The sequence below is a fragment of the Perca flavescens genome, chromosome 11 (assembly GCF_004354835.1).
Source record: "Perca flavescens isolate YP-PL-M2 chromosome 11, PFLA_1.0, whole genome shotgun sequence".
In the NCBI taxonomy this organism is placed as follows: Eukaryota; Metazoa; Chordata; class Actinopteri; order Perciformes; family Percidae; genus Perca; species Perca flavescens.
This window is the reverse complement of record NC_041341.1, coordinates 13464700-13492383: the sequence shown is the minus strand read 5'-3', so window position 1 is coordinate 13492383 and position 27684 is coordinate 13464700. Positions and strand designations below refer to the sequence as shown.

At 41.2% G+C, this 27684-nt stretch overlaps 1 protein-coding gene across 1 annotated transcript; it reads left to right on the top strand.

Annotated features, from left to right (window-relative positions):
* The first annotated feature begins 715 nt into the window (after nt 1-715).
* On the top strand, nt 716-25849 carry fhip1b (FHF complex subunit HOOK interacting protein 1B). Its single transcript, XM_028592161.1, has 12 exons — nt 716-1105; nt 8236-8743; nt 10749-11153; nt 11405-11635; nt 16746-16991; nt 17667-17834; nt 18429-18508; nt 19142-19305; nt 19951-21333; nt 23149-23327; nt 23776-23938; nt 24458-25849. Exons 2-12 carry the CDS (start codon nt 8615-8617, stop codon nt 24760-24762), a joined length of 3453 nt encoding a protein of 1150 aa, XP_028447962.1. The 5' UTR covers nt 716-1105; nt 8236-8614; the 3' UTR covers nt 24763-25849.
* The last annotated feature ends 1835 nt before the right edge of the window (nt 25850-27684 follow it).

The following is a 27684-nucleotide window of genomic DNA, read 5'->3' as shown; positions in this document are numbered from 1 at the left end:
TTGCCATATTTTACTTCTTTCCAGAGAAATACATGCATCAAATTTGAAAAAGATACACTGATCTGTTTTTGTGTGTGTGTTAATCATTGTGATCAGCCATGTTAAGGGGAATTTTTAACAGAAAGCTTGTATTACAAACTGACTGTGTGGGGTTTGGATTTAAAGAACTGGGCATTTAAGAGGCAGGGAAGGTCTAATAAAAGACAACTGAGTTGGAAATAGGATGCAGCTTTTTTTGAAGGTTGACTGACCCATAGTGGGGGACTAAAGTCAGGGTATCTCGGCCTCTGTTGCTACAACTTTGACCATTACGTTTTGTTTTGTTTTTAAATCCGTATCCCCAAACTTTATAAAAGTACAATAATAAATTGGAGTGCCCAAGGATGAGCAAAGTCAGCTACTGAGGTCACAACATATTTTTAGCAACTAGCAAAGCAAACTAATGAGATATGGTTGAAGGCCATGAAAGACTTATAGACTTTTGAGTTTTTTGTCAAATTACTATTTCCAGGATTAAGAATGATGTTCAGTCATTATGAGCTGCTTTAAGGACTGATTTATCAGTTGTAATCAGTTTCTCGCGTAGGCCTAGTAAAGACCAAAATAGAACCGTTAGTACACAATGTACATTTGTCAGTAGGTATAGAATTGGGTCACCATGTTTTCTTCTTAATTATGGCACTTTAAACCCTTCCGACAGCAGGGTGAAGCAGAGAGGAGCAGTGTCGCTGTGGGTGCATTGACATGTGTGGGTGTGAGTCAGAGGAGTCGTGTGGGAGGAGTTAAAGTAAGATGGCTGCGGGAAAGGGAAGAGTGTTTGAGAAATCATCGAATGGGATGTTTATCTGTCTCTAACAGGATGCACAGCTGCCCGAATGAAGGAGTGGTTAATTTGTTAGCTTCCCCGGCTCAATATGGTCTAGCTCGCCAGTTGTCTCCAGGTTACTTGCGCGCTGGTCATCCGTTTACTGCTCTGACATTGTGGAATTCATTAGCAGCTAGTCGTTAGCAACCTACCAGCGCTAACTTACTAGCAACCAGCTAGCAGGTATCCGTGGAAATCAGGACCTCGCAACAACTGTTGAGACTCCCACAAATATTAAAGGTAAATAACTATTTTATTACCTTCTATTACAGTGCACAGACAACTTGATGAATTGGCCACATAACATGGGTGACATTTCTAAGATAGCTAGCTAGCTAATTATATTTGCAGGAACGTTACCAACTAGCTTGCTACATCATCTCGCTATTGAAATGCATTGATTGTTGTTTTTCGGCGGACCCTAAAGTAAGCCGCTTGGGTTGGCTAATGTGCGATCTGGCGCAGGATGATGACTACAGGATCAGGTGTAAATCCCAAATGCTGTTTAGATAACGTTAATTAACCCATCAGTGTAATGGCAATGTTGTGGAGGGTTGAGAGCTAGGTGTCCCATTGTCAGACTGAAGGGGGCACATGACCCAAAACACTGCAGTGATTGATGGCTGACTTTGCATGATACAATCTGTGAACGTCCTGATTAAATAAGAGGATATTGTTTTCCCTGAAACTTTGCTTTTGTAGTTATCTTTAACCCTTGTGAGCTGTGGCAAAAGCACTTAATCCTTCAATAAACTAATCTAAACTCTCCTCCAAATTGAGAAAATCAAAAGGGGAATATCTGAAGTTGATTTAACAGGTTATATTATGATAGTCATTAATTCACTCAAGTGTAGGGCTAGATACCAATATATCAATAGTATTGACTGAAATGTGTCCGTAGTGTTAAAGTATGGAAAGCAACAAATGCTTCATCAGACTCCTCGTCTTTTTTTTGTCTCTGTCCTCCTGCTTTAAATCATAATTTTGCTATTTTGTCAAACTGAACCCAAGGCTGTCATTGGGTCAAGATTGAATTTTCATGCTCTAATAATTTAGTTAATTTTAGACCGCATTAGAGCAGGAGAGCTGAAACGATTAGGCTAATGTTACTTGTTCCTCCACAAAATGAATCAGCAACAAGGTGGACAATTGATCAATTTTTATACAAGAAAAATCACTGGTTTTACCCTCCCCGTTGTGAACATTGGCTGTTTCTCTCCACAACAGTACATTAAATATCTTTAATAGAACAAGCAATTTAGATATTCACCTTGGGCTCTGGCATTGTCTGACATGTATACCAAACAAGTATGCAATCAATCTAGAAAATAAGCTGCATATTAATTGATAATGAAAGTCATTGCTAATTGAAGCACCGGCCTGCATTTTTAATATAGGCAAAGTTTGTGTACAGCTACTTTGTATTAAGACAGCATGAATAACTGATGCTTTTGAAGTTTGTCTGCTTCACTTGCGTAAAGTCACTGACATCTTTCATTAAAAGTGACCCACCTGAGTAGAGCCATGACAATATTTTTGTAAAGTTTCTAGTTGTCTGGAGTGTAGTTGTGCCATAAATTAACTTTCAATGCTGCAATCTAGTCTCTCAGAATAAGTTTGGATAATGCAATGAGTTCCATATCAGAAAAAGGCAAGCTATAGGCTACATACTTCACTTCTTTTTATAGAGACTGTATATTTGAAGATGGGCCGAGAAGCTGGTTGTCATGCTGGTGAGTGGTGGGGGTTACAGAGCCGAAGTATTTGTTGGTACGGGAGATCAGTAAACAGGCTGCAGGAAATAAATTATTTTGCTTTTAGACAGCAGCACAAAGGTAGCCGCCTTTTTCTGGTGTGTTTTTAAGATCAGCTTTGCCACTGACTTAAAAATGCACATTTGGTCGAAGGGGAAGTCCGTATCAGCTCATACCTGTCGCAGCTGCTGCTATGAAAGCTCCCTGCCTCTACCACTGCAAACACAGATGTGATCAATGAAGTTCAACAGTAAAAACAGATAGGGACAGAAGTCGAAATGTGAGGAAAGGGAAGGACACCTTGGAGCTCTGCCTGTTTTTAAACCATTGGGCACCTGGAAAATTCCTGCAGAAAGTAGGTGTGGTTGTCAGTTTGTTGTAAGAAGTAACTAAGCTTTTCTCCACTTCTGTCTGAACATGTGAGAGAGTCTATCTTGGCCTTTAGACATTGTGGTGTGAGATTATATACCAGTAAAGTCTAGCTGTGTTATGGCTTGTTTAACCACTAACCTTTGACAAGCTCTATTGTTTTTATGATGGCAGCCTCCCTTTAGTGGTTAGTGGTAGTTGAACTTTGAACTCATTTTATGGGTGCTTTTTTTTATATAGTTGTGTGTGTGCATGTGACATGAAAACTAAACACATTTTGAATTTGAAGGATTGAAGATTGGCAGACGTGCATTTAACTTAATTGCAATTATGCTGAATCATAGTATTTTCACTGAGCTTGTTTTCAGTCCGTCAATTTACTGTAGATAGCCTATCTCTCTGTTTCGACTCTTTGTGGACTGAGTTTCTCTCCGCTTTGATGCCTGTGAATGGATTCATTTAGTGCATTCAAAGAAAAGATTGGATTTAACTTTGACTCACCCGCTGAGGACTGGTTAATCATTAAAGAAGCCTGGATGTTAATTTGACCTGCCTTTTTCAGCGCTGTTTGTGGACAGGTCTACTCATACAGCTGATGTATTAGAAATTCAACAAAGTAAACCTTGGTGCATTATTGATTCATTTGTCATCAAATCTGTTACTTGTGACTGACCCAAGTCCAAGTCATGTGACTTCAGTCCACATTATGTGGTCATTAATAGTACAAAATCTATACTAACAGTGTGCATTAAACCCATTAACCTATTGAACCTTTCTGGACCTACCAGAGGGCTCTGATCAATTATCTTTTATTCAAACACTTAGGAGATAAAAGCAAACAAATTCACACAAATAGCTTTCAGGTCCATTAAAGTGCTCATATTATGCTCATTTTCAGGTTCATAATTGTATTTAGAGGTTGGACCAGAATAGGTTTACATGGTTTAATTTTCAAAAAACACCATATTTTTGTTGTACCGCACATTGCTGCAGCTCCTCTTTTGACCCTGTGTGTTGAGCTCTCTGTTTTAGCTACTGACTGAGGCATCACACTTATGTACCATCTTTGTTGGGAGTCACACATGCGCAGTACCTAGGTAGGGACCACTACCCAGTCAGTCAGAAGCAGAGTATGAGATCGTGCCACGCTAGCAGGTAGGCGAGCATTAGAACGTGTGTTACAAAGTGAAGCACGTTCATCACGGAAGTAAAGGCTGGACTACAATAGAGCTGTTTGGAGCAGTTTGTGAACAGTGTTTTCTGTTGGAGATGGTAGGCTAAGTCCCTTTGGGGTGGACTTTGGGCTTTTTCACTTTTGTAAACCTATAACGTGCACAAAAATATATATAACACAGTAAAGGAAAGGGGAAAAGCCAAAAAGCATAATATGAGCACTTTAATAACTAATACTTGTGACATTAACCTTGGACTTAATGCATTACAGGGAAATCCGCTTTCTCCAGCAGAAATCTAACTTTGATTACCAAGTTTCTCTTCTCTCTCCCCAAAGCAAATCTATCTTTTAGGTATAAAATAGGCATGTTGGAAAGGTGGGTATCAGATGTTGGTTCACATTTTTTTTTTTTAAATGCATCAAAAGGGTTATTGGGTTACTGCATTATAATATACTTCTCCAATGTTGATCCATCTGTTCAGTCCTTTCCCAATAATCCTCACAATAAATTACTAAATATAATACTTCCAGCAAATATTTGTGGAGCTTTTCAGGATGTGATAGCAGAAGTAGTGTCTCTAATTATGCTATGGAAAAACAATGAATGTTTTATCAACCATAACCTGTTAGTATTTGATTCTCAAAAATACTTTTGACAGCCTATTTCCATAATACATTTCTCCAGTTAAAGAAATCCGTTTCAAGTTTACATAATGTTGAAGTAATCGGGTTACTGCAGGGAGTCGACAGTAACCCTGTTACTTAAACACATATAAACACCTAGAGAGAGGCTCTAGCAGTGCACAAAGGTACAGCATGAGGATTTGTGCTTATCTTGGACATTGATTCAATCCTTGCAGGTGTTTTTAACAGCTGAATTGACTGATTTAAAAAGTACATGTTGTAGCCAGTTTGAGCCCAAACTGAAATTCTTCATCAGTTCACTGTGGCTGCTTCCTCTTTTATCTTTTTTCACTTGTGATAACATGCAAAACTACAGACTTACAGAGAACATACTTTGCATACAATTTAGCTCTGACCATGTTAGTTATCTCATATTCTCAAATTAAAAACTACTAAGATCTGGGCACAGTTTTATGTTTTCTTACTTGAGATCAGCATTTGTTAGCCTCAACCTTTTTAGTTGATACAAGAAAGGATTATGCTTTGCTTTAAATTAGTGATAGACGTTTTTTAGATTTTATCGGCCAGACGATATATCGGGCCGATATTTGCGACGCTGCAGTTGACATGCAGACCATGCACTGCCCCTGGCCCACTAGCAGAGTGCTGGTGCTGGAAGCCTTCCAGGCTTAAATTACAAATCAAGCACTTTATTTCAATGGCTACTTTTCAGGTTTATTGTTTTCTTAAATTATTTAAATGTGTTGACAAAGGACATTTTGTGATGACCTGATTATATCTGTCTTATAATATGTCAGCAAGCAATGCATCATCAAGGCTGTGTTGTAGATGTTGATGAAAGCCTTTTAGCCTTGCACAGTTAACCATATGCAGTGCACCCATCCATATGATGCACATTGCACTACATCATTTGGGTGATATGAATGTAAGATGATTGCAGAAGTGACACTGATCTGTGTTTTTGTTTATTATCTTTAGAGAAATGGCAGAGCAGATTCTGAAAACAAATCCAGTGTGGCAGGGTTTACATTTTTATGATGTAAATTGAGGGAGCAAAAGCAGTATCTGCTCCAAATATCGGCTCAAGAAAATCGACAGACCGTATCGGTCATCAGCTAAGGCTGATGGAAAAAAATCGGTATTGGCACTAAAAAATCCATATCTGTCGATGCCTAATAAAAAGTATGTGTTGTAGTCAGTTTGAGCCCAAACTGAAATTCTTCATCAGTTCACTGTGGCTGTTTCCTCTTTTATGTTTTTTCTCTTGCGATGACATGCAAAACTGTTCAACCACATGGTTTATCAACAGAGTTAGAGAGAACATACTTGGCATACAATTTAGCTCTGACCATGTTAATTATCTCATATTCTCAAATAAAAACTACTAAGAACTGTTGGGAGATCTGGGCACTGTTTTATGTTTTCTTACTTGAGATCAGCATTTGTTAGCCTCAACCTTTTTTAGTTGATACAAGAAAGGATTATGCTTTGATTTAAAGTGTCCTGCATATTGAGCAGCGAAGCCTTTCAATTGTTCGAAACTTTTGTTTAACTAGGACTGGGTACCGAATTCAATACTTTTTAGGCACCGACCAAATTTCCCATAAAGTATCGAAAAATGCCTCTTCATTCAATACCCAATTTCAATACCTAAGGAGTAAATCTCATCAGCGTCAATAAGCATGCTTCTACCAAGATCTAATAATGTTTGTGATTGGCTGTCTAACATTATACGTCATAGAGACACCCAGGAAAAACCCTATGTTATACACAGAGATTGGGCTCACGTAGTAGGAGCTGAAAAATTTATAAAAAGATAAGATAATGTGTAATGTTGTAATTTCTTTTTTTCTTTTACATAAATAATTTTTTTAATAAAAATTGGTGTCAAAAAAAGTATTGAATTCACGGTATTGGTACCGTTATCAAATCTTTTAACGATACCCAGCCCTAACTTTAACCGTCCTTATTTTTTTAGCCAGTTTTTTTGAAAGACCGTTCGAGTTGCAATTTTGAGTGGGCAGAAATATTTTTGATAACACACTGAATATTAATATGGTTGTGGGGCAAAAAAAATCATTGAAGGAAAGCATGCATCTTGTAAGTTAATGATCTTTAGTGATCAATCTGTCGTTAACTTTGATGCAAGGAAAATGCTTGAAATGGGCATGCATAATACAGGACAGACAGTTTCTCCCATGTTGAGCAGAAGGTGGACTGGATGTAGCTTTTCCACAGAAGGACAAAATGGTTTCCCTGGTAACAACATACTGTAGAGGCTGTTTGTTTAGGAAAACACGGAAAAAACACAGATGCTCTTCAGCATAAATTAAATGATTTCTGAATGAATGGGTGTTTTGATATACACTACATCACTTTAATATCTCTGGCTATATGAGACCATTTCTTGTTTTGCAAATGAATGCCTTATGGAAGTACCAGACTGCATCTTTGCATCTATGTATCTCGATTTAACAGATAGTTAAATGTCAATTATGCATAACTGGATTAGCCAAAACAGACATTTCCATCTGGTTATTTTTATCAATAAAAATGTTCTTTGCGAAGTTTGAAGAAAATGTTTTCATTAGGTCCATTTTGATATCACGATGCAAAACTAAATCTACTGTGATTAAATATTTTGGTCATGTTTCCCACCTGGACTGCTGGCATGAATAATACACTTTCAGACTTTTGATGAAGTGGTGGGTGTCAGACACGCATTGGTGTAAGCTAAAACACTGCACTAGCTCAGACTGGTCTGGATTCCCATCAGTTTTAGCCAAGTGTGACCCACTGAAACATACACAGCGACTACCATGAATAAAAAAAGGCTCTTACACCAAACTAAAGCGTGATTTATGCTTCTGCGTTAAATCTACATACGTCGTGGTTACGTACATAGGTACGTGGAGATACGGACCCTACGCTGAGCCTGACGTGCACCTCTCGAGAAATGTAACTACACTTACCGTTGCGTTGCATTTCCCCCGACTCATTTCCTGGTTCGCCTTCTCCATAAACAACATGAAATCAGGGAGAGGGTTAACTTTTCCTGCTACAGATTTCCCACGTGGTCAGAAAGCACAGGGGAGACTCTTTGTTTCTCTCACTAAGACTCTAGCGTCTCTACTTGCTCCGAACCTAATCGCCGTCACTCTCTCACTCGCTCTATCACACGCACACGCACACCGGCCCTGCTATTCTCTTAAAGAGATTGACGCACAGACCAGCGCATAAGTATAAACTTCAGGCCACTTACGTAGGCTTTAGGGACATACAGGAACATATTCAAGTAGCCTAAAATACACTTAGAAAAAAACACAATTCCATATTTTAACTTGTAAAGGTTTAAAAGGTTGTGAAAATGCATTATAGTTTGTGCCCGCTGGTTTACATGCTAATATGTTTTGTGGTTGTATATGCAGAGCAGAGTGGCCGTCCTGACTGGCTATGGAGTGGTGTTGGCTTCAGACTGGATGACAGGGTCTACAGGGTGGACAGGGTCGCACCGATTCTGAAGCAGCAGCGGGCTTTTCCTAGATGTACACTGACTGGCTGTGACAGCGCGTTTGCAGCAGACCTCCTTCCCCTCCTCTCTTTTTGGAAACACTCCCCCTCCCCTTTCTCCCCGTCCTCCTCCTCTCCTTCTCCCTCCCTCACCTTTTCCTTTCCCCTTCATTTCTTTTTGCCTTCTGTTGCTCCCATACTTCGACCTTTTTTTTCTTTCTTTTCTTTTTTACCGGAACTCCTTCTCTCGTATTTAAGTTCTTGTGACCTTTTGACCTGCCTCTCACCGGATCCAGAATGAGCTGGCTGAGCAGGTTGAACCCGCGGGCTCCGGGGAATCGGTCTGGCCGGAGTGCCGCCCCCTCCAGCCCCTGCACTGCTGACCCGGAGACCTGCCTCATGGTGTTTGAGAACCACTGGAGACAGGTGAGCTACAAACACACCTCTCTTGGGAATTTTGATAAAATGTATATAAAATTTTATTTTTCACAAACTGGATATTAGTTTGCTGCTGAATATTTTTTTTTTTACTCGCCAACTTAACGGTTGAGATGTGGAGACAGCATCTCTGCTATGCTCGCGGTTACCATCAAGTAGAACGATTTTTAAACAAGTCACAAGATACAATATTATCCAAACCACACCTTCTCTGGGTGAGTTGTTCATTTCTCACTCCTTCTCTGAGTCATCACTCAGTCACTTCTGAACAAACAGACATGATAAAAATATTTAGGATTCAGTGTGACTTAAACTTTCTGAGGCTATCATTATACTGTATCTTATGTTATGGCAAATAAACATCCAAAAAATCCACTCAGAAATCACAGAAAAACAGAGTCTCCTTATAACTCCAGAACTTGACTAAAAATCTTCACGTTTTTTAAGTTCTCTTCAGTGTCAAAATAATCCGGTGATGGTTGTCTGTACGTCCATGGGTACATTGTAAACAGGAACTGCTAATAGCTAGTTCGGCCATGGTGCCAAAATGTGAACAAAATATAGGCTAAAAATACTGGGCTCAAGTTGTCTCGTTTGTGTCTGAGGAGGGGCCCACAGTGTCCCCTGGTTCACCCTGTTAAGGCAGAAAACAGTGAAACATTTGACAATCCCGATTTCCCAGACCTCAAGCTGACTTATTTAAAGTGCTTTTTTTCTCCAACCAACAGTCCAAAGATTTGGTTTCCAATTATATAAAACAGAGAACCAGCAAATATTGTTGTTTGATAAATGACTTAACTTTCCGTTTCTAAACTGATGGCTAATCATTTCAGAACTAACTGTTACACCCTACACTCATCAGTCATTTACAATGGTTGACTTTTATTTTAAATTTTTTTTGTTGCATGTTTAGTTTTGCTTTGTGCAGATACAAAAGCAAATGTTCACTTTTGGTTAACAGTAAATGATAATCATCATGTTTTAGTGAATGATAATCTGTCCAGACACCAAGTGTGGATGTTTACACATTCAGTTAGCTGTGCCAGTGCTAATGGGAGTGGTCAGTCAGTCTACTGGAACAGTGTGACTGGCTTATGGCCAATCACTGACTGAACGTTGTATAGGTTACAGAGCCTTGCCACTACCTGACTGTTGAGTTTCCTCAGACGCAATATTAGACATCTGAGTGATATTTATTTGTGTGTGTAATTTGTTCAGACTTAATAGGTGGATATGTTGCAACTAAATTGCAACGTATCCACAAGATGTTAAAGTACTCCTACATGTCACTAATTGATTCCTAGTACTGTACCTAACCTGCATGTGGAGCGCCCAGTGTATATATATTTTTGAAAAATCAATCCTCCATGTTTTCCTAATTTATAAGGGGGAGGATAGAGGCATATGTGTCGATAATCTAGTTATATGTTAGTGGATATGAGAAAATAAAAACAAGTGGTTTTGTGGGAGAGTGTGTTTTTGCGAACACAAATGTGTTGTGCAACATTCACCCCAAACTTCAAGCTGCACAAACACAAAGAAGCACATCTTTTATCTGCACAAGCTGTCTGCAGCTCTGTACATTCATAATTGCTGTAGTCATGCTGACTGGTAGACCCTTTGATAAATTGTTGTTGTGAAACCTCATTTGTCGTTTGTTTTCCACACCACAATTATGCAATTTTGTTGCATTTGATCCTCAGAAAATAACTGTGTTGCAGTGCCAGTAATTGCTTTTTATTGCATTTATATTATCTGTCAGCGTATTTAGATCTTAGTAAATTAATTTAAATGATTTTGTAAAAATTGGAAGTAAACTTTTATATAATAGCCTACAGTTTTTTTTTTTTTATATATATATATTTTTATGTTTTTAAAGAACTGAATTGAAATTGAATGAGGCCACCCTTTAGTTACTTCTTAACTCCTCATACAAGGACAGCAGCAATGTTAAGAGTTAAACATTACACTAAAACACTGTTCCTTTATTCAGGTCTCTTGGGTGTTGGAGCAGCAGGAGCCTTCATCCTCCAGCGATGACCTGACGGCAGTGAGGAATCACACCGACCAGATGTTATGTCTGCTGGCAGAGGAGCGGCCTGCTGAGAGCCCAGAGGGTGCCCCCGGCGTGGCACCCATGGGCCCCATACTGGAGCTGGTGGTCACCCAGAATATTCTGGCGGGCCTGGTTCAGTGGCACCTCCGCCGCGGCTTGGACCCAGACAGCCAGGGGGCGCTGCTCAAGCTGTTTGAGATGCTCATCGGCCAGTCCCAGCAGCCTCTGCTGCAGCACACAGCCGTCCTCCACCCCCTGCTGAGGCTGCTGGGAGCTTGCGCTGACCCAGAACTTGGTTGTCCGTTAGCCCTGGAAAACAGCCTGGTACTGCTGCTCAATCAGGTACATTCGCCTACAGTCTTTATACTGCTCTATTGTGTATATCGTTACCTACAATCTACATAAGAAGTTATTGGTTTTTGGCCTTCTAGCTATATTTGCAAAATGTAAACTAAAGGTGAAAACAGACTGTGGGATTATCCATTCCAATAGAACACTTAAGGGGAGAATTAGCAGACCACAGAATGCCGTCGCGTTCAACCAAGCCGTGTAATAATACGGTTTATAATTGGGACTCTGTGAATCCCCACCAGATCTGTGTGTCCATGGCCCGGCAGCCTGTGGTTTTAGAGATGCTGTTTCGGGCGGCACCGGCTCAGCAGGGCTCCACCAATCTGCTGATCTTCTCCCTCCTGGTGCCGTTCATCCACCGGGACGGAGCCATCGGACAGCAGGCCCGAGACGCACTGCTGCTGGTCATGGCGGCCTCGGCCAGCCACGAGGCCGTGGCACGTTACATTGCTGAGAACTCCTACTTCTGCCCAGTGAGTGATGGTGCTCATTAAAACATGTTTGTTATGGAAAATGTGGGGTTTTTTGGGGCTTTAACTGGGGTTTTAGTAGCGGATGTAGTTACAGAAAGTGATACATTTGGACATGTGTCTGGGCATCTTGTGTTTTGCTTATACAGTAATAAAGGTTTTCTTCCTGCCTTCAGCTAGAAACTGTTGCTGTTGTGGCTCTGAATGTTGACACATTGTGGCTGGTATTGGGCTCTACAAAAAACTTGATTTGGCTGTAACTATTTCCATGCATTTAATTATACATGTTGTAGTTATATTGTCAGTTTGTGAATTTGAAGTAAAGTTAAAGAATAATTCTAATATACCATGGCCACAGAAATTGATGATCAAGGTTTTTGTCCATTTGTTTGAAAAACAACAACAGCACAACTGGTCATATTGCTACATTATTTTCAACCTGGTTTTGGTATTTTGGCATATTTTTGATAGCTGAACCTATAGGGGCCAAAAAAAAATAATCAAGCAAATTAGAGTGTCTTGACTCATATTCAGGCATTTATAATTTATCTTTTTCAATTGTTAATAACTCACAGAGTAGGGCAGAGATCCATTCATTTGGGTTTGATGGTTTATTAACATCCTCAATATCCTGTCAAGTTTTTTTTAGTTCCCATCCACAAGTTAAAATCCTACTGAGCTTCTTTCAAAGTGAAGCATTTGAAAATGTAGAACCTGTCAAAACCTTTTTTTTTTTTCACTCTTACCGTAACTGACTTAACAGTAATTCACATGACTATGCATAATATCAAACTCGGTTCTATTATTTATAGTCACTTTGGCTCTTACAGAAAAGGGTCATCCATATTATATACACATATATGACTTACTCTTTAATGATGTGATAGTTGAGGACAGCTTATAATGTGTCTGTGTGTCTGTGTGTGTGTGTGTCTGTGTTTCTAATGCATCAGTGATGGTGTGTGATAATGGAAGGGGAAGGACGTGACTGTGCACTCTGACAGACTGTTCATCCTTATCTACATCCTATCAGTTCTGCCTCAACTTAGAAGGCTTTAAAGGAACACGCCAACTTATTGGGACTTTAGCTTATTCACCGTAACCCCCAGAGTTAGACAAGTCGATACATACCCTTCTCATCTCCATGTGTGCTGTAACGCTGTCTGACGCCCCCAGTATTAGCTTAGCCTAGCACAGATCCTGGAGGTAACTGGTTCCAACTAGCCTACTGCTCCAAATAAGTCAAAATAATGCCAACATGTTCCTATTTACATGTTGTGATTTGTATAGTCACAGGGGGGCCTTTCTATAGTCTCGGAAAGGCGAAGCTGCTCTGGGCTTCTCAGGTGCTGCAAGCATATCACTCTGCCAAAGTAGCAGTGCTTTGCCTTTCTGAGAATATAGTTCCCAGTTTATATACAGTTAGAAGACGGCTGTGTCTCATGTGACTGTGTTATTTGTACACGCTGTGACTATACAAATCACAACATGTAAATAGGAACATGTTGGCGTTATTTTGTCACTTATTCGGAGCGGACTCCCAATAAGTCGGCATGTTCCTTTTTAAGTAGGCATTTTAAAAAATAACCACCTCACTCAACACCACTAAATCAATAATCTCTAACCACTACTTTTTTCTGCAAATCTACCGTGACAGCTAATCAAAGAGTTGAACTGAAACTTGATGATGGAACATAGCAGTTGATGTAGCAGGTACCTAAAAAATAAATAAATAAATAAAATAAAATGTAGATGATGGTATTTGTGATCGCGTTTAAATGAACCATGATTATTTCAATCAATAAATTTCTACTTTCTGATAAAATAGAAAAAAAACACTGTTTTGACATTTTCATTTAGTCTGTAAATGATCAAAACAGATATAAAAGGTTGGAGCTGTTTCTGCCTGTGTTGTTGTAGTTTCTACCTGCTGCCACTAGGTGTTACTAAAGAGCCATACTTTGATACTGATTGCACTTTAAAATGTATTTCGTACTAAAAAAGGCTGTCCTAACTTGCTGGATTTAATGTTGAAAGTGACTCAGTGCGAGGCGCAGGTTTGTGTGGACACATTCTAACGTCAGGACCATCGTTCTGAATCCAGTCTTTGCAGCCAAAATCTGGTCTGAAATTACAGCATCCGAGCAACCCTTTAGCTTTAAAACGCCATTAGGACAGTGTAGCATGATGAGTGTGGCTGTATACCATAGTTTAATGCTATGGTCAATACTGCTTTCCTCTGCCTGTTTACTCTGGTGTTCAAAGAGCTAGCTCAGCTATTTTCTGCTCGCCCTCCTTCCAGCAGCTTCAGTCTGACCTACTTACAGGCTAGCGGGACCAGTGGAGGTGGCATCAAGGACCGAATGCTCCTCCCTGCCTGAGGCTCACTATTTTCTGCCTGTGCATGCTCACACTAATCAACTTTGTTTGACATTTGTGGATGTAGCAATAGATTCTGTGACGACTGTAAAAGCCCTCTTACTGTGTGTTACCGTAAGCAGTGCTCATCACAAACCCACTCCTCTTTCCTCCCATGGAATCTCAGTGCATAGCCCCTTTTTTTTATTTTTAATGAATTATGATCAATGAATTGTTTGCATTTGCTTAGTCAGGCTAACGGGTCCAGATTTCTACATCATATGTTTCCACTGGTCCAGTAAGCAAAAACACAGTTTCATGAATGCAATCCAAAAACATTATTATTTAAATATTTTTTTTATTTAACCAGTTAGGCCATTGAGAACAGGTTCTCATTTGCAACGGTGACCTGGCTAAGAAAAGCGTAAGCATGCGAGACAACATACAGTTTCACATTCAATACAATACAGAGTACAATATGCTACATAAAGGCTACTTAAAGTGCAGATTAAGTAGGCATTACAAAGCTGGCACAAACGTGTGGTGTAAGTAAGCCGAAGGATATGCGAAAGTGATATGGTAATAACCCAGTATACATTAATAAACTACATTAGGGCTTACAGTATGTGGCTTTTTATCTGTGACATTTCCAGCATGTCTATACATACTGGGAGGTCATTGTGCTTATCAAACTCATTTCTTTAGACTGCAATAGGTTAAGTGAGCTGTACATTTTTCTGTAGGGTCATTAGTGGTGTTATGAAAACAAAATGTGTTTCAGCCAAGATACAAGAGAACACTGCAAAGTATTATGTACATTATAAACATGCCATCTCTGGGACTAAAACAGGGAAGGAAAGGGTTGTTTGTTTCTAGACCGTATGATCTATTGGACTTATTATACGGCTGCAAATGTGCTGATTATTCATTCTTAATGTATTAATTGATTAATCATTTGGTCTATAAGTAAGTTTATTTGATTAGGACAATGCACATTAATCAACATTTCTGTTAATGCGCCAGTGTTTGCCAGTCGGCTAATTTTCAACTGTAGTCCTAGAAACCGGAGGAAACCCACGCAAACACGGGACTCCACACAGAAAGGCCCGGAACGGCCTGGACTCGAACCCAGAACCTTCTTTCTGTGAGGCAGAAGTGCTAACCACTGAGCCACCGTGCTGCCTTAAAAATATAAAATATTGGATAATTTTCCATCACTTTGCTAATCAACATAAAAAACATTGGGCCTCATTCACCAACCGTTCTCACAAAGAAATGTGTTCTTAAACCCCACTTGCGCACTTTTTACGAATATATTGACATTCACTAATGTTTTCTTAACTTTGATTTGTTCTTAGCTAAGAACAAAATCTACAAACACTGAAAAGCACTCTTACGCACATTTGAGTGATGACAATTTGCTCCAAATAATTGGTTACTGCATTTTATTTAATTCTACAGTCATTTACAATGATAGTATTGTACTGTAATGTATTTCTGATCATTTGTTGAAAAAACATCATAGTATGACAAAACAACACTAACACTGCAATTTACAACTGATTTAAATCCTGCGTTATTTGGTGATTGATCGTGCTATTTATAGGGCCAAAATGCAGTGGTGGAATGTAACCAAGTACAAATTGTTCGTTACTGTACTTAAGTAGACTCAATAGTGCATAGCCTACTTTTGACTTTTACTTTGTTACATTTTGCAGCAATTATCTATACTTTCTACTCCACTACATTTCTACAATCTTCCGTTACATTTTCTGATCACTGTTTCCCCTAGCCAAAACGTCTTCCTGACCGTCACACGTTTTTCTCACCAGTGAAGTTTGGTTGCCGTAGATATATTTGGGACACCGCCAATCCAAGCCGGCCCGGTGCTCCAGAGCCCAGGCGCAGCACCGCTGACCTTCGGTAATTCAGCCTCCGGCAAAAGTGAAAATGTTTGTTTTTTATTATTCCCGTTTTTAAATCCTAGTTGCCATCTTTTTCTCTCCACAGCGTCGTTTACTCCCCCGCCAGGCTGCGTAAGACACGTTCATATCTTATTTATTTGGCTGAACCTCTTCACATCTCCCCATTTTCGCGGCTTCACACACTTTGCTTACTTGCATGATTAAAGAAAATAAAACCGTCTTAAAATACATCCATGAATAAAAGCAACCGCATTCCGATTTAACATATTTCCATTTTATGCTGGTTAGGATAGGAACTTCTTTTAAAAGCCAGGCCTTGTTTGTGGTAGTGGACATCTTCTACTTTTACTAAAGTAAATATGTCTCTGGTTATTTGTACTTTTAATTAAGTACGGAGATTCAGTACTTCCTCCACCACTGCAATGTACAAGTCATCTGCGACTCCGACAACCATCTCTAACGCAGTCTCCCGCTTCGCAGGAGGTGCACAGGAAGCGTCATGTCCTTATATGGGGATTTGTGGGCGTTATCTTATGTTAATTAGGAACAACTGGCACGTGCTTTCAGTTACGAAGACGTGGGATTCATCAATCCTAAGAACACAGGTGCGAACAATTGTGCTGTTTAAGAACACGTCATGAATCCGACATAGACTTTTCTTAGGGACTTTCTTAAGAACATATTTAAGAGAAAACTTCGGAAGATATTGGTGAATGAGGCCCATTGTGCGTTAAGGATACTCCCACATTTTTACCTGAGGGCTGTCCGACACCTCAACCACCTACTGACCCACAGCGGTCTCATCTAAAGCCTCTCTGTTGCCTTCTCAGGTGTTGGCGACGGGCCTCAGCGCTCTCTACTCCTCTCTGCCGAGAAAGATTGAGGTCCGAGGAGACGACTGGCACGCCCTGCGGCGGGAGGACTGGATGGGCGTCTCATCGCTCGTGCTGTTCATGAACTCTCTGGAGTTCTGCAATGCCGTGGTGCAGGTTGCTCATCCCCTGGTCCGCTCCCAGCTCCTGGACTACCTCCACAACGGCTTCCTCGTACCCGTCATGGGCCCCGCGCTGCATAAGGTACAGTAAGAAAGGGAAGGGTTATCACAGACCTCCCTGTCACCAGTTTACTATCAAACTATTTTCATGTTAGAAAATAGTTTCCATGGTTCTTTTTTTGCAAGGCTTTGTGGACCCCAAACTATGCACGGCCAGATACCAGTCAGGGTATGTGAGGACAATAGTTTTTTTTGTGATTTGGATAAACTGATCCTGTAAGTAAAACAGGATATGGTGGACCACACAGATGGAAATTGACCACTTGTTTATGGCTGCTCTTGAGTTAGTGGAAGACATTATTTATTGTGTATCTCAAGTGAATTTGCGGGGGAACAATTGTGTTAACTTGGTAGTTTCTTCAACCGATTAGTCAGATTGGGAATCAAAGCAAAAAATGATGAAGAAATTGTCTCGTTGTCGGTTTTTAATCCTAGACTTCATCTTAGTCATAGGACAGTTGTCGTACTGCCCTCTTTTGTAGTTTTTACACAAATCCCGGTGTGTGTGTGTGTGTGTGTGTGTGTGTGTGTGTGTGTGTGTGTGTGTGTGTGTGTGTGTGTGTGTGTGTGTGTGTGTGTGTGTGTGTGTGTGTGTGTGTGTGTGTGTGTGTGTGTGTGTGTGTGTGTGTGTGTGTGTGTGTGTGTGTGTGTGTGTGTGTGTGTGTGTGTGTGTGTGTGTGTGTGTGTGTTTTTGTAGTCGTCGGTGGATGAGATGATTGCCAGCACCGCCTACCTGGACCTTTTCCTGCGCAGCGTGTCAGAGACGTCGCTCCTCAAAACCTTCCTGCGCTTTTTCCTGCTGCATCGCCACGACAACGACACCATCCTGGACACATTACTCACACGCATCAGCAGCAATTCAAGGGTGTGTGTGTGTGTGTGTGTGTTCAGGCCCTTGTATGAACTCCATTGTGTGGGTGGTGCGTGGGCTGAGAACAAAAATTGATTGAAAGTGATTCCAGCAGTATATAGAAGTATTTGGTTTTTCAGAACAAAGTAAATGTCATGTCTCCTGCATCTATGCATGCTGTATTGTACGTTGTTTGTGGTCAGTAAAACAATCCGCAGTGAAATGTGCAAATAATCTAAAAAAATAAAAATAAAAATTGTCGTAGAAAGCAACAATGGAAACTTAACAGAAAGCAAAGATTTCAGCTTGAAAGGAAAGCTGTGCTTTTTGACAACTTCGGTCTTTTTGTAGTTTTGTTCATCGCTCACACAGTAACATTTAAATACGACGGTACCACTGAACACAGGAAACCCATATGGCCTGGGAAATGTTTTATTACTGAAGTACACCTGAAAAATGAGAGGAAAAGTTAAGTGTCACATTTTTTGTGCATTTATGATTTTTTTTTTTTTTTTTTTTTTTTTTACCATATCATATGCAAATTGGCATTTGTATATATTATTTCTCCGGACACGTTTTCCAACTAGTTTCCTTATGTGTGTGTTGCAGCTCTGTATGGTATCGTTGAGCCTCTTCAGGACTCTTCTGTCTCTGAACTGTGAAGACGTCATGCTGCAGCTTGTTCTCAGGTATGTCTGCACATCTCAGCATGTCCTCCCCAAGTGTAATATTTTTATTAGGCTCATTTAATATGCAAAACATGGCTCTAGTAGTAAATATTTTTCTCTGTACTTATTCAGATTAACTGAAGGTTGATGTGTGTGTCAGAGAGTCAGTCTCTGTCTTCTGTGTACAGCACAGAGTATTTGCGCCCCATCTTTTTTGTAGATGTACTACCTGGGTCCTTTGAATGTGCAATTACATATTTATTTATTTTTGTGAGAAATACCTTTTACGTACTCACTTTGTGTCACTGAGATGTGTGCCCTCCTTCTAGAATTTTGAAAAAATAAGCGTTCCTCTGCCCACAAACCAGAGCACACTGTCTTCACATTTTAAATTTTAACAAGATTTTTGCAAACTTCCAAGGTCAGTTTAGCCTTTTTGTCTATAGGACAACGGCAAATACAGCTGCTTGTGACTTTGTACTTCTTGGTATCTTCTCACCAGGATGATTAAGAATTTTTCTAAACATGTTAACTAAAGTTTGTAACTGCCCACGGTCACAGCAAGACAGAAAAGCCAACATTGCCAAATAAAATGTTGTATCAAAAATGACTCGAGTTTATTAATGGTTTGGACATGTGTGTGTTTGCTGCCAGGTATCTACTGCCCTGTACCCATGTAATGCTGAGTCAGCGTCGTGCTATCAGGGAGGCTGACCTGTACGGAAAGTCAGCAGACAAGTTCCTGTCGCTGATCCCAGAGTGCTGCCGGCTGAATGCAGGGTCCTCTGCTGACGAGGACGGTGCGTTCTGGGGAAAAGGTGAGCTACAAACACCTGTGTGGGGGACAAAAAAAAAGCTATTTACCTTTTTAGCTGTGGCTGTGACACAACTGTGGATTTGTTGTTGTTTTGTTTTCATCAAATTAAGTAATTCAGGAGCAAAAATTATTAATTTCAGCGTAGGACCAAATGTCCACACATAATTATTGTAATATCAAATCAAGACAAACGTTATGTCAGATTCAGAATACTTTATTAATCCCGAAGGGGTAATTCATTTTTACGGTCTATCTGATCCATGTAAATAAATAAGTACATAAGTAACGGCAACAATCAGCATCCACATCAACATGTCAGTGAACACTAGTTTACTGTAGATCAGATCAACAGGTTGTGTTCAGTAGCCTGTTAGCTTAAAATCTTTATATAGACCTTTTCACAGATGTAAATATAAACATTCTAAATGGCCCCAAGTTGATTTCCTGTTGCAGTGTACTGTATGTGAATGAAATCAACTGCCAGGAAGTTAACAAGGGGCCAGGCTGTTGCCTAGCAATGGAATTACATTGAAAAAGTCTATATTATATCCTACCGATAATCTTGATGTGTAACTCTTTATATAACGTAACTTACCAACAGTGTGAGAAAGTTAACTGTTTGCATCTGTATTCTTTCACCCCACAGTACTGAACAGTCCCACCACAGAGTCTCCAGCCCCACCCAGACCCAGCACCCCATCCCGCTTATCCTTCTTCATCCGCCAACAGAGCAGTGGAGGTGGATCAGGAGGAGGGGGTCCCTCTTCCCCCACCAGCATGGAGCCGCTGCAGTCGGGTCCTTCCAGCTCCCACCCGCTGTCCCCTGAGAGCCCGATGCACCAGCAGCAGACTAACACGGAGTGTCTGGACTGGGATTCGGGTTACCTGGAGTACCTCAAAGACGCCCGGCGGGGCATCGAGATTTGCTCCTGGGCCTGCCGCGACTGGTCGGCGCCCTATGATGGAGAAAACCCCTCCCCGAACACAGCCCCTCCACCCCCACCTCCCCCTACGTCCAACCCCTCCATGGCTATGTTCCCCGAGCACTTCTCTTTGCAGCAGGGAGGAAGCAGTAACACCCCGCCAGGCCAGCAGAGGGCGCCCACTGTGGCTGCAGCACGAGCCGAGTGGAGCAGCTCAGAACGGGACAGCGGCGAGTGGGACGTTACGATCAGCAAAAACAACTGCATCAGCCTCACGCCACGCTCCAAGAAACGCAGCCTGCAGAGAGAGGAGCTCCTGCCAAAGCCTATACCTCATCTCGTCCCCTCCTCCTCGTCCTCGGCTGCCCCTTCGTCGACTTCCCACCCCGCCTCGTCCCCAGCACCACACAATCCCACCTCTGCCATCACCGTTAGCTACCAGGCCGTGTATAACGGAGTGACGGGGCAGGGGGACGGGGGCTCAGACAATCGGGACCGAGGACTGGAGGTAAAGAAAGTGAAGAGAGACTTGGGGGAGCAGCCGTATTTGGATGAAAACGCAAATCAAAATGGATCCCTTGTCACCTGCTCCTCCCAAAGCTGCACCACTCTGCCGCAGTCCATTTTTAGCAACAGCGAATTGGGTGATAGCCCTAACCAGATTTCCTCTCAAAGCTCCATCACCCAGCCAACGTCTGACACCAAATTGCTGACCAGCGACACCTCAAACCCACCGAGTGCATCCTCCGATCTTCCAGAAGCCAACCAGACGCAACAATCTGTAGAGAGTCTTATCCAGGAGCTGTTGGAGCAGGCACCAGGAGAAGCGCCGCTCCCCGGGGAATCCAACGGTCAGGGCATCAGCATCGAGGCCTTCACGCAGGAGCTGAGGGAGCTGGAGGACCGAGTGAAGGAGCGCAGCAGAGCAGCCTGCCAGCAGGAGGAAAGCACCAGAGAGTCCCTATCCTCTGAGCGGCAGGAGGAGCAGCAGCTGTCCTCGGCCCTGGAGGCGAAGCTGACCGGTGACCCCAAGGAAGACGGGCCTGCGGTGGGCCTCTGCAGTCCTGCCAGACCACTAAATCAACCTGCCTACCAGCCGTACACAGGTGTGTGTGTGTGTGTGTGTGTGTGTGTGTGTGTGTGTGTGTGTGTGTGTGTGTGTGTGTGTGTGTGTGTGTGTGTGTGTGTGTGTGTGTGTGTGTGTGTGTGTGTGTGTGTGTGTGTGTGTGTGTGGCGGCGCGGCAGTGTTAAAGTGTGATGACTTGTTGGTTGTGTTCTTTTTATATTCATTTATTTTAAAGCTATACCCAGTTGTGAAATTATGGGTAATCAAGGTATTTTATTTTTGGTTTTTGCTCTCGCTCGCTCGCTCACTCTCTCGCGCTCTCTCTCTTGCAGCATATCTGTGTACACAGTCCAGGATCCAATACAAAAGCAATACAGATAAATTTGTAATGATGATATTCTACGATTTTAAATAGAGCTAGGCAATATATCGATATATCGGTATCGTGATATGAGACTTTTCCTGGTTTTAAAGGCTGCGTTACAGTAAAGCTATGTAATTTTCTGAACTTACCAGACTGTTCTAGCTGTTCTATTATTTGCCTTTACCCACTTAGTCATTATATCCACATTACTGATGATCATTTATCAAAAATCTCATTGTGTAAATATTTTGTGAAAGCACCAATAGTCATACTACAATATTGTTGCGATATTGAGGTATTTGGTCAAAAATATCGTGATATTTGATTTTCTCTATATCGCCTTGCCCTAATTCCAAACCAGTTACAAAAGACACAATTCAGTCACAATTACAATGTGAAATGTTTACTTCTTAGATAATAAAAGTGACTAAAATAGATAATTGATTTACTCCATTGTTAGTTCAAATACTGAATCATAACTGTAATTCTTCAGAAATAATCCCCAAGTAGGATGATTTTGTTTTTCACTAAAGTGCTGCTGACTTTTTGGTTTTTCACCTCAGTCCCTGGTCAGTGTCGTCCTCCGAGCTTGGTATTTTCAGTAACACTGTATGGGCACATGTCCCTGATAATAAAACGGCACATTTTTAGCAGCATTGCCACACACAAAGACTAAACTTCTCTTTTGTACTAATGTTTCTTCATTGGTACAGTTTTTCATGAAGTCAGTCCTGAAATCATAGGGGATGGATTACAGTTTTTTTCTCGCCAGTGGCAGGTTTAATTGTCCCCATTTAACCTCTACAAGCTGTTAAAGTGCTCATATATTTTGGCTTTATTGTGTTATATATCTTTTTTTGTGCACGTTATAGGTTTACAAAGTGAAAAAGCCCAAAGTCCACCCCAAAGGGACTTACCATCTCCAACCGAAAACAATGTTCACCAACTGCTTCAAACAGCTCTATTGTAGTCCAGCCTTTACTTCAGAGACAAACGTGGGTCACTTTGTAACACACGTTATAATGTTATAATGCTCGCCGAGCTGCTAGCGTGGCACGCCCTCATACTCTGCTTCTGATTAGCTAGTAGTCCCTACCTAGGTACTGTACATGGTACTCCTAACAAAGATGGAATAGAAGTGCGATGCCTCACTCGGTAGCTAAAACAGAGAGCTCAACACACAGGGTGAAAAGAGGAGCTACAGCAGTGTGCAGTACAACAACAATATGTGTTTTTTTGAAAATTAAACCATGTAAACCTATTCTGATATAACCTCTAAATACAATTATGAACCTGAAAATGAGCATAATATGAGCATTTTAAAGCACCCTGCTGACTATTTTCTTTACACTTTGACAGCCTCTATGCCACCTCGCTTATTTAAAAATAGCTGTCAAAGACACCTTTTTATTTCATCCCTAGTTTATTTGCATGCAGCTTAGCTAAAATTGTGTGTTGTATCTTTCCACTCAATGATCCTTCTCTGTGCAGGTCCGTTCATGGTGGTTCTGTTTTCCAAGCTGGAGAACATGCTCCAAAACTCGCTGTACGTCAACATCCTGCTCACGGGCATCGTGGCCCAGCTGGCCTGCTATCCTCAGCCCCTCCTACGCTCCTTCCTGCTCAACACCAACATGGTCTTCCAGCCGAGCATCAAGTCACTGATCCAGGTACACTGCACCATGCCAAACCTGTTACATACAGTATTGACCCAAGGCTGCTCTCCATGCTGTCTATTAAACTTAAGTGCATTACATTTCTAAACCAGGTGCTCAGCACAACATTTTTTTCTGTATTTCTACTTGAAGTGATGGCGTCTTTTAGTCTATCGTTTGTAGGCATAGTTGTCCGTTTCCAGCCCACCTCACTTCTGTGCTAGCTTCTGTTCCAATAGGATCAGGCCCAGAATGCATTTGCATAGTTTCTTTTTCATATTCCATTTCTTTCCGTATTCTTATATGCTGTAAACGGATGACTAATACTATATTGGACAAAAAACATAGCACTTTAGTTTGGCTACAGTGATCAGTCTTAAATAAAATTGACTGACTAATCAACGAACACAAGCCAGCTGCCTTTTGAAAATCAATCAAAACTTTTTTCGCCGACTCCCATCAGGTTCTAGGTTCTGTGAAGAACCGTATCGAGGCGTTTGCAGCCTCTCATGAGGACTTCCCTGCCATGCTGAAGAAAGCCCAACAGTACCTGGTGGCCCGAGGCAAGTTGGACTGGGCTGACTCTCCTGCAGCAGTTCCTACCCTGCGGCGCTCTGATTCATTAGGTGAGCATGGAGGCATTTACACGTACTGTGTATTTGTGTGTCTGTGTCGTAATTAAGCCTTTTTATGCCTTCCCTACCTGGCTATTAAACTAAAAATCCGATTTCCTCAGTTTGTATTAAACGTCTTTGCATGTGATTCAGTTAATTACCAAGGACTCAAAATGTGAGATTGATAAGTCGCTCTCTTTATTTCCACACAGAAATCTATGTAACAAGTTATTTCTCTATTAATTTAAAATCTGAAGTGAAGGCAAGTTTATTAATAGAGCACAATGCATACACTGAAGTAGTGCTTTACATTCAGTTAAAAAGAATTTAAAAACAGAAAATGGATTTCATTTACATCAAATATTTGATTTATTTTTAAAGAGACACAAAGATCACAATAACAGAGCTTTCAGTCTTTGAAAGCTCTGAATAAAAAAACTAGTAAGTGGACCTTGAGTTGAGAATAATTTCAAGTCCCATATCCTTGTTAGCCCTGTGCCTACTTGTAAACCTAACGTTCTCTTGTTCCAGTGAAGAGTCGTAAGCCATCTCTCGGAGACCTGATCCTTCGTCACACCAACAGCCCGACCCGGGCTCGGCACGCCGCTCAGCTGGCCCTCGCACACGTACGGGACGGCAGCCAATCGCTGCACAGCGCTTTGTTCAGGGGCGGCGGAGGGGCCTCTGGCTTGGAGAAGCAAGCTGAGGCTCTGCGAGTTAAGAACGCCGTCTACTGTGCCGTTATCTTCTGTGAGTTCCTCAAGGAGCTGGCTGCCCTGGCTCAAGAGCACGCCGTCACTCTGCCTTTCCCTCACAGCCCGGAGGCAGAGGAATAGATTGCAAACTCCTCAAATCTAGGTCTTAGCCTCTCTTTCTTTTTGATTAGGCTGTAAAAAAAGAGTTATATAGGATTCTCCCACCACCAGAGGACAGACTAAAGCCCTGAGACTTTTCTGTCACTAAAGTGGGTCGTCTGCAATGACACTGACAAGATGGAAACAGTGGCATTTTTGTACCAAATTGTTATAGGATACCTATATGACTGGAATAATTTTCCTCATCTGTAAACTTATGATATTGTGCATATCATGAATACTATTTACATTCTATACTCGGAAAATCTCAGTAAATGCTTGAGATTAAGGAGCTTGTACATACACATACCATGTCATGGTATAATGTGACACAGTAAAGCCACAGATAAAAGAAATAGGTGCACATATTGGTGCTAGTCTCTTTTATGTTTTAAGTTGAAAGGGTGCTTTCAGGCGGCACGGAGGAGAAGAAGTTTTTGTCCTCAACAAAATAATAACAAAACACCAAAAATAGTTTGGCAGGAAAACATTGAAAGTGTAGACTCGTCAGTCACCTATGAAATGATCCCATCAGCTTTGGCCATGTCTGTATGACAAGCTCGTCTTTGCTTTGGTCCTCTATCAAGGACTGGCCAATAGAGGAAGCTCACACAGAGAGACGAAAACTGGAACACAGGGGAGGGACAGTGCCACTTTCTCCTGTGACTCAGCACGGCCAACGCAAAATGTACTGGAAAACTTTGGATAACGAATACCATTTTTATTGTATTTTGTTTTAAACATGTTTGTCTTTTGCATTTGCACCATTTTCTAGACATATCAGCAACGTGTGGGAGCAGGTGTGTCTGTCGTCATGTATGCAAGGTTTATTTTAACAAATGACTCCAACTCTTCAGGCCATTAGTAAGCCATTCACCTGTTGCCATAAAGGAGGCTGCGGGATTGAAAGGCAGCACTGCTTTACAATTCATACCTTTTTGTCTGTCATTTAGTCTTTTTAAAAGACCTGAGAGAGTCTGCCATAAAAAGGTGAGAAGGGAAGTGTTGGCATGATTTCCATTTACTTTGAACTGACATTTGAAAAATGTCCTTTTGAGGTATTCACTCACTTTTCTCCATTTCTTTGTTTGTGTGCTAAAAATGAAGCAATCTCAATTTCAGCTTTTCCCTTTTAAGTTAACTTCAAAATATTGTCTCCTTTGGATGAGACGGGCCAAACTGAACATACAGTACAACTGTTCATCTTGGAACTTAACATGCTGCTATTTTGTTTTTTAACACTAACACCAATTTTTCTCTTCATTTCATTGTTGGGTACCAAGTATGAATGTGCATGTGAGGATGTGCCAGAATCAGTGCCAGTGTTGTGGTCGGCATTTAATTTATTTTCTTGTGTCTGAGGTTGAATGAAGTCGTAGCCGCCCAGTGTTAAAAGCATTTGCCAAGACAAAATTCTCTTTTTTTTTTTTTTTTTTTTTTTTTCTTTAACTTTCATCAACCTATTGAAGATTTGAATTGTTGTCTGTTGGGAGTTTGTTTTATAAGATGGTTATTCTTTAAAGGTCCTACGACATGCTGCTTTTTGGATGGTTTTTATAGGCCTCAGTGGTCCCCTAATATTTGTATCCCGGAAATGCAGCCTTGGTGCAGAATTACAAACTTGAGCCAGTCCCACAATGAGCTTTCCTTAGGATGTGCCATTTCTGTGTCTGTAGCTTTAAATGCTATTGAGGAGGAGAGAGGGGGGGGGCAAGGTGGAGGGTGGGCGTGTGGCCTTGACCAACTGCCATGTTTTGCTTGTTTGCAAGCCATGATGTCTCTCTCTCTCTCTCTCATGGGCGGGCCAAATTCTCTGGGAGGGCAAAGCAGAGAAAGGGGAGGTAACCTTGCTCCTTATGACCTCATAAGGAGAAGATTCCAGATCGGCCCATCTGAGCTTTCATTTTCTCAAAGGCAGAGCAGGATACCCAGGGCTCAGTTTACACCTATCAGCATTTATAGCCACTGGGGGACCATGGACAGGCTGGGGAAATGCATATTAATGTTAAAAAACCTCATAAAGTGAGATTTTCATGCCATGGGACCTTTAATTCACAAGTCCATAATTTTGGACCTCTTAAATGAAGCATTGACTGGTATGTAAAACCCATCTAACTATGACCCAGCTTTCTGGGAATTTGTCTGGTTTTCTGCACATACACATTCTCACATCTTTTAGCAGTAGAGAAGCTGCTAAAAGTGCCTGCCATCCTGCGAAGACAACCGTTTCATCTGGACAAGTTGAGGCCTTCTCATCTTGTCAAAGCCATATCCATGGTCGTCATGTTTGTAAACGTAGTACTTCATTACCGCTGTAACTCACTTTTCTATGAAATTTCTAGACACATTTCGTAACACCCCACTGTTTTAATACCATTAGTTAAGAGTCCCTGCATGCCACTTAAGGCCAGTTTTATAATTAAATAATAATTAAATAGCGTAGAGTAAGTTTTCTTTGGTTTGTGCGATAGTGCTGAACTCAAATAAGCTTTCATGCTGTAGGTTTTAGTGGTTAGTGACTAATCTGGCTGACTGAGGTCAGCGGCGGCGGCAGCAAAGAACACACTTCACACTGAATGTTTGCACTCGCTTAATTAAATTGGTAGAGAAATCACTTCTGTATTTTACCCACTGCCATTCGTCCATCCATCTGTTCACCTTAGTCAGATTAATGTTTCCCTTGCTCAGATAAAAAGACCACAGGGTCTCATTCCTCAACAGTTTGTCTACTTTTACACTCACGATTGTGTTTTATAACTACACTATTTATTTTACAAACCATTCTGTTAATGACCGGTCATACAGTATTTTCACAGTAGTACTATCGCTTCCCTGGTCAGTCGCATTGTAACCAAGCCGTTTCAGTCCGTTATCTGTATTTCTGTGATATATTTGTGGACACCA

Excerpts from the sequence above, each read along its gene's own strand:
- fhip1b (XM_028592161.1), top strand. The coding sequence starts at position 8,615 with ATGAGCTGGCTGAGCAGGTTGAACCCGCGGGCTCCGGGGAATCGGTCT. Across the intron at positions 8,744-10,748 it reads TTGAGAACCACTGGAGACAG|GTCTCTTGGGTGTTGGAGCA; the intron begins GTGAGCTACAAA and ends TCCTTTATTCAG. Across the intron at positions 19,306-19,950 it reads CGGTGCGTTCTGGGGAAAAG|TACTGAACAGTCCCACCACA; the intron begins GTGAGCTACAAA and ends TTCACCCCACAG.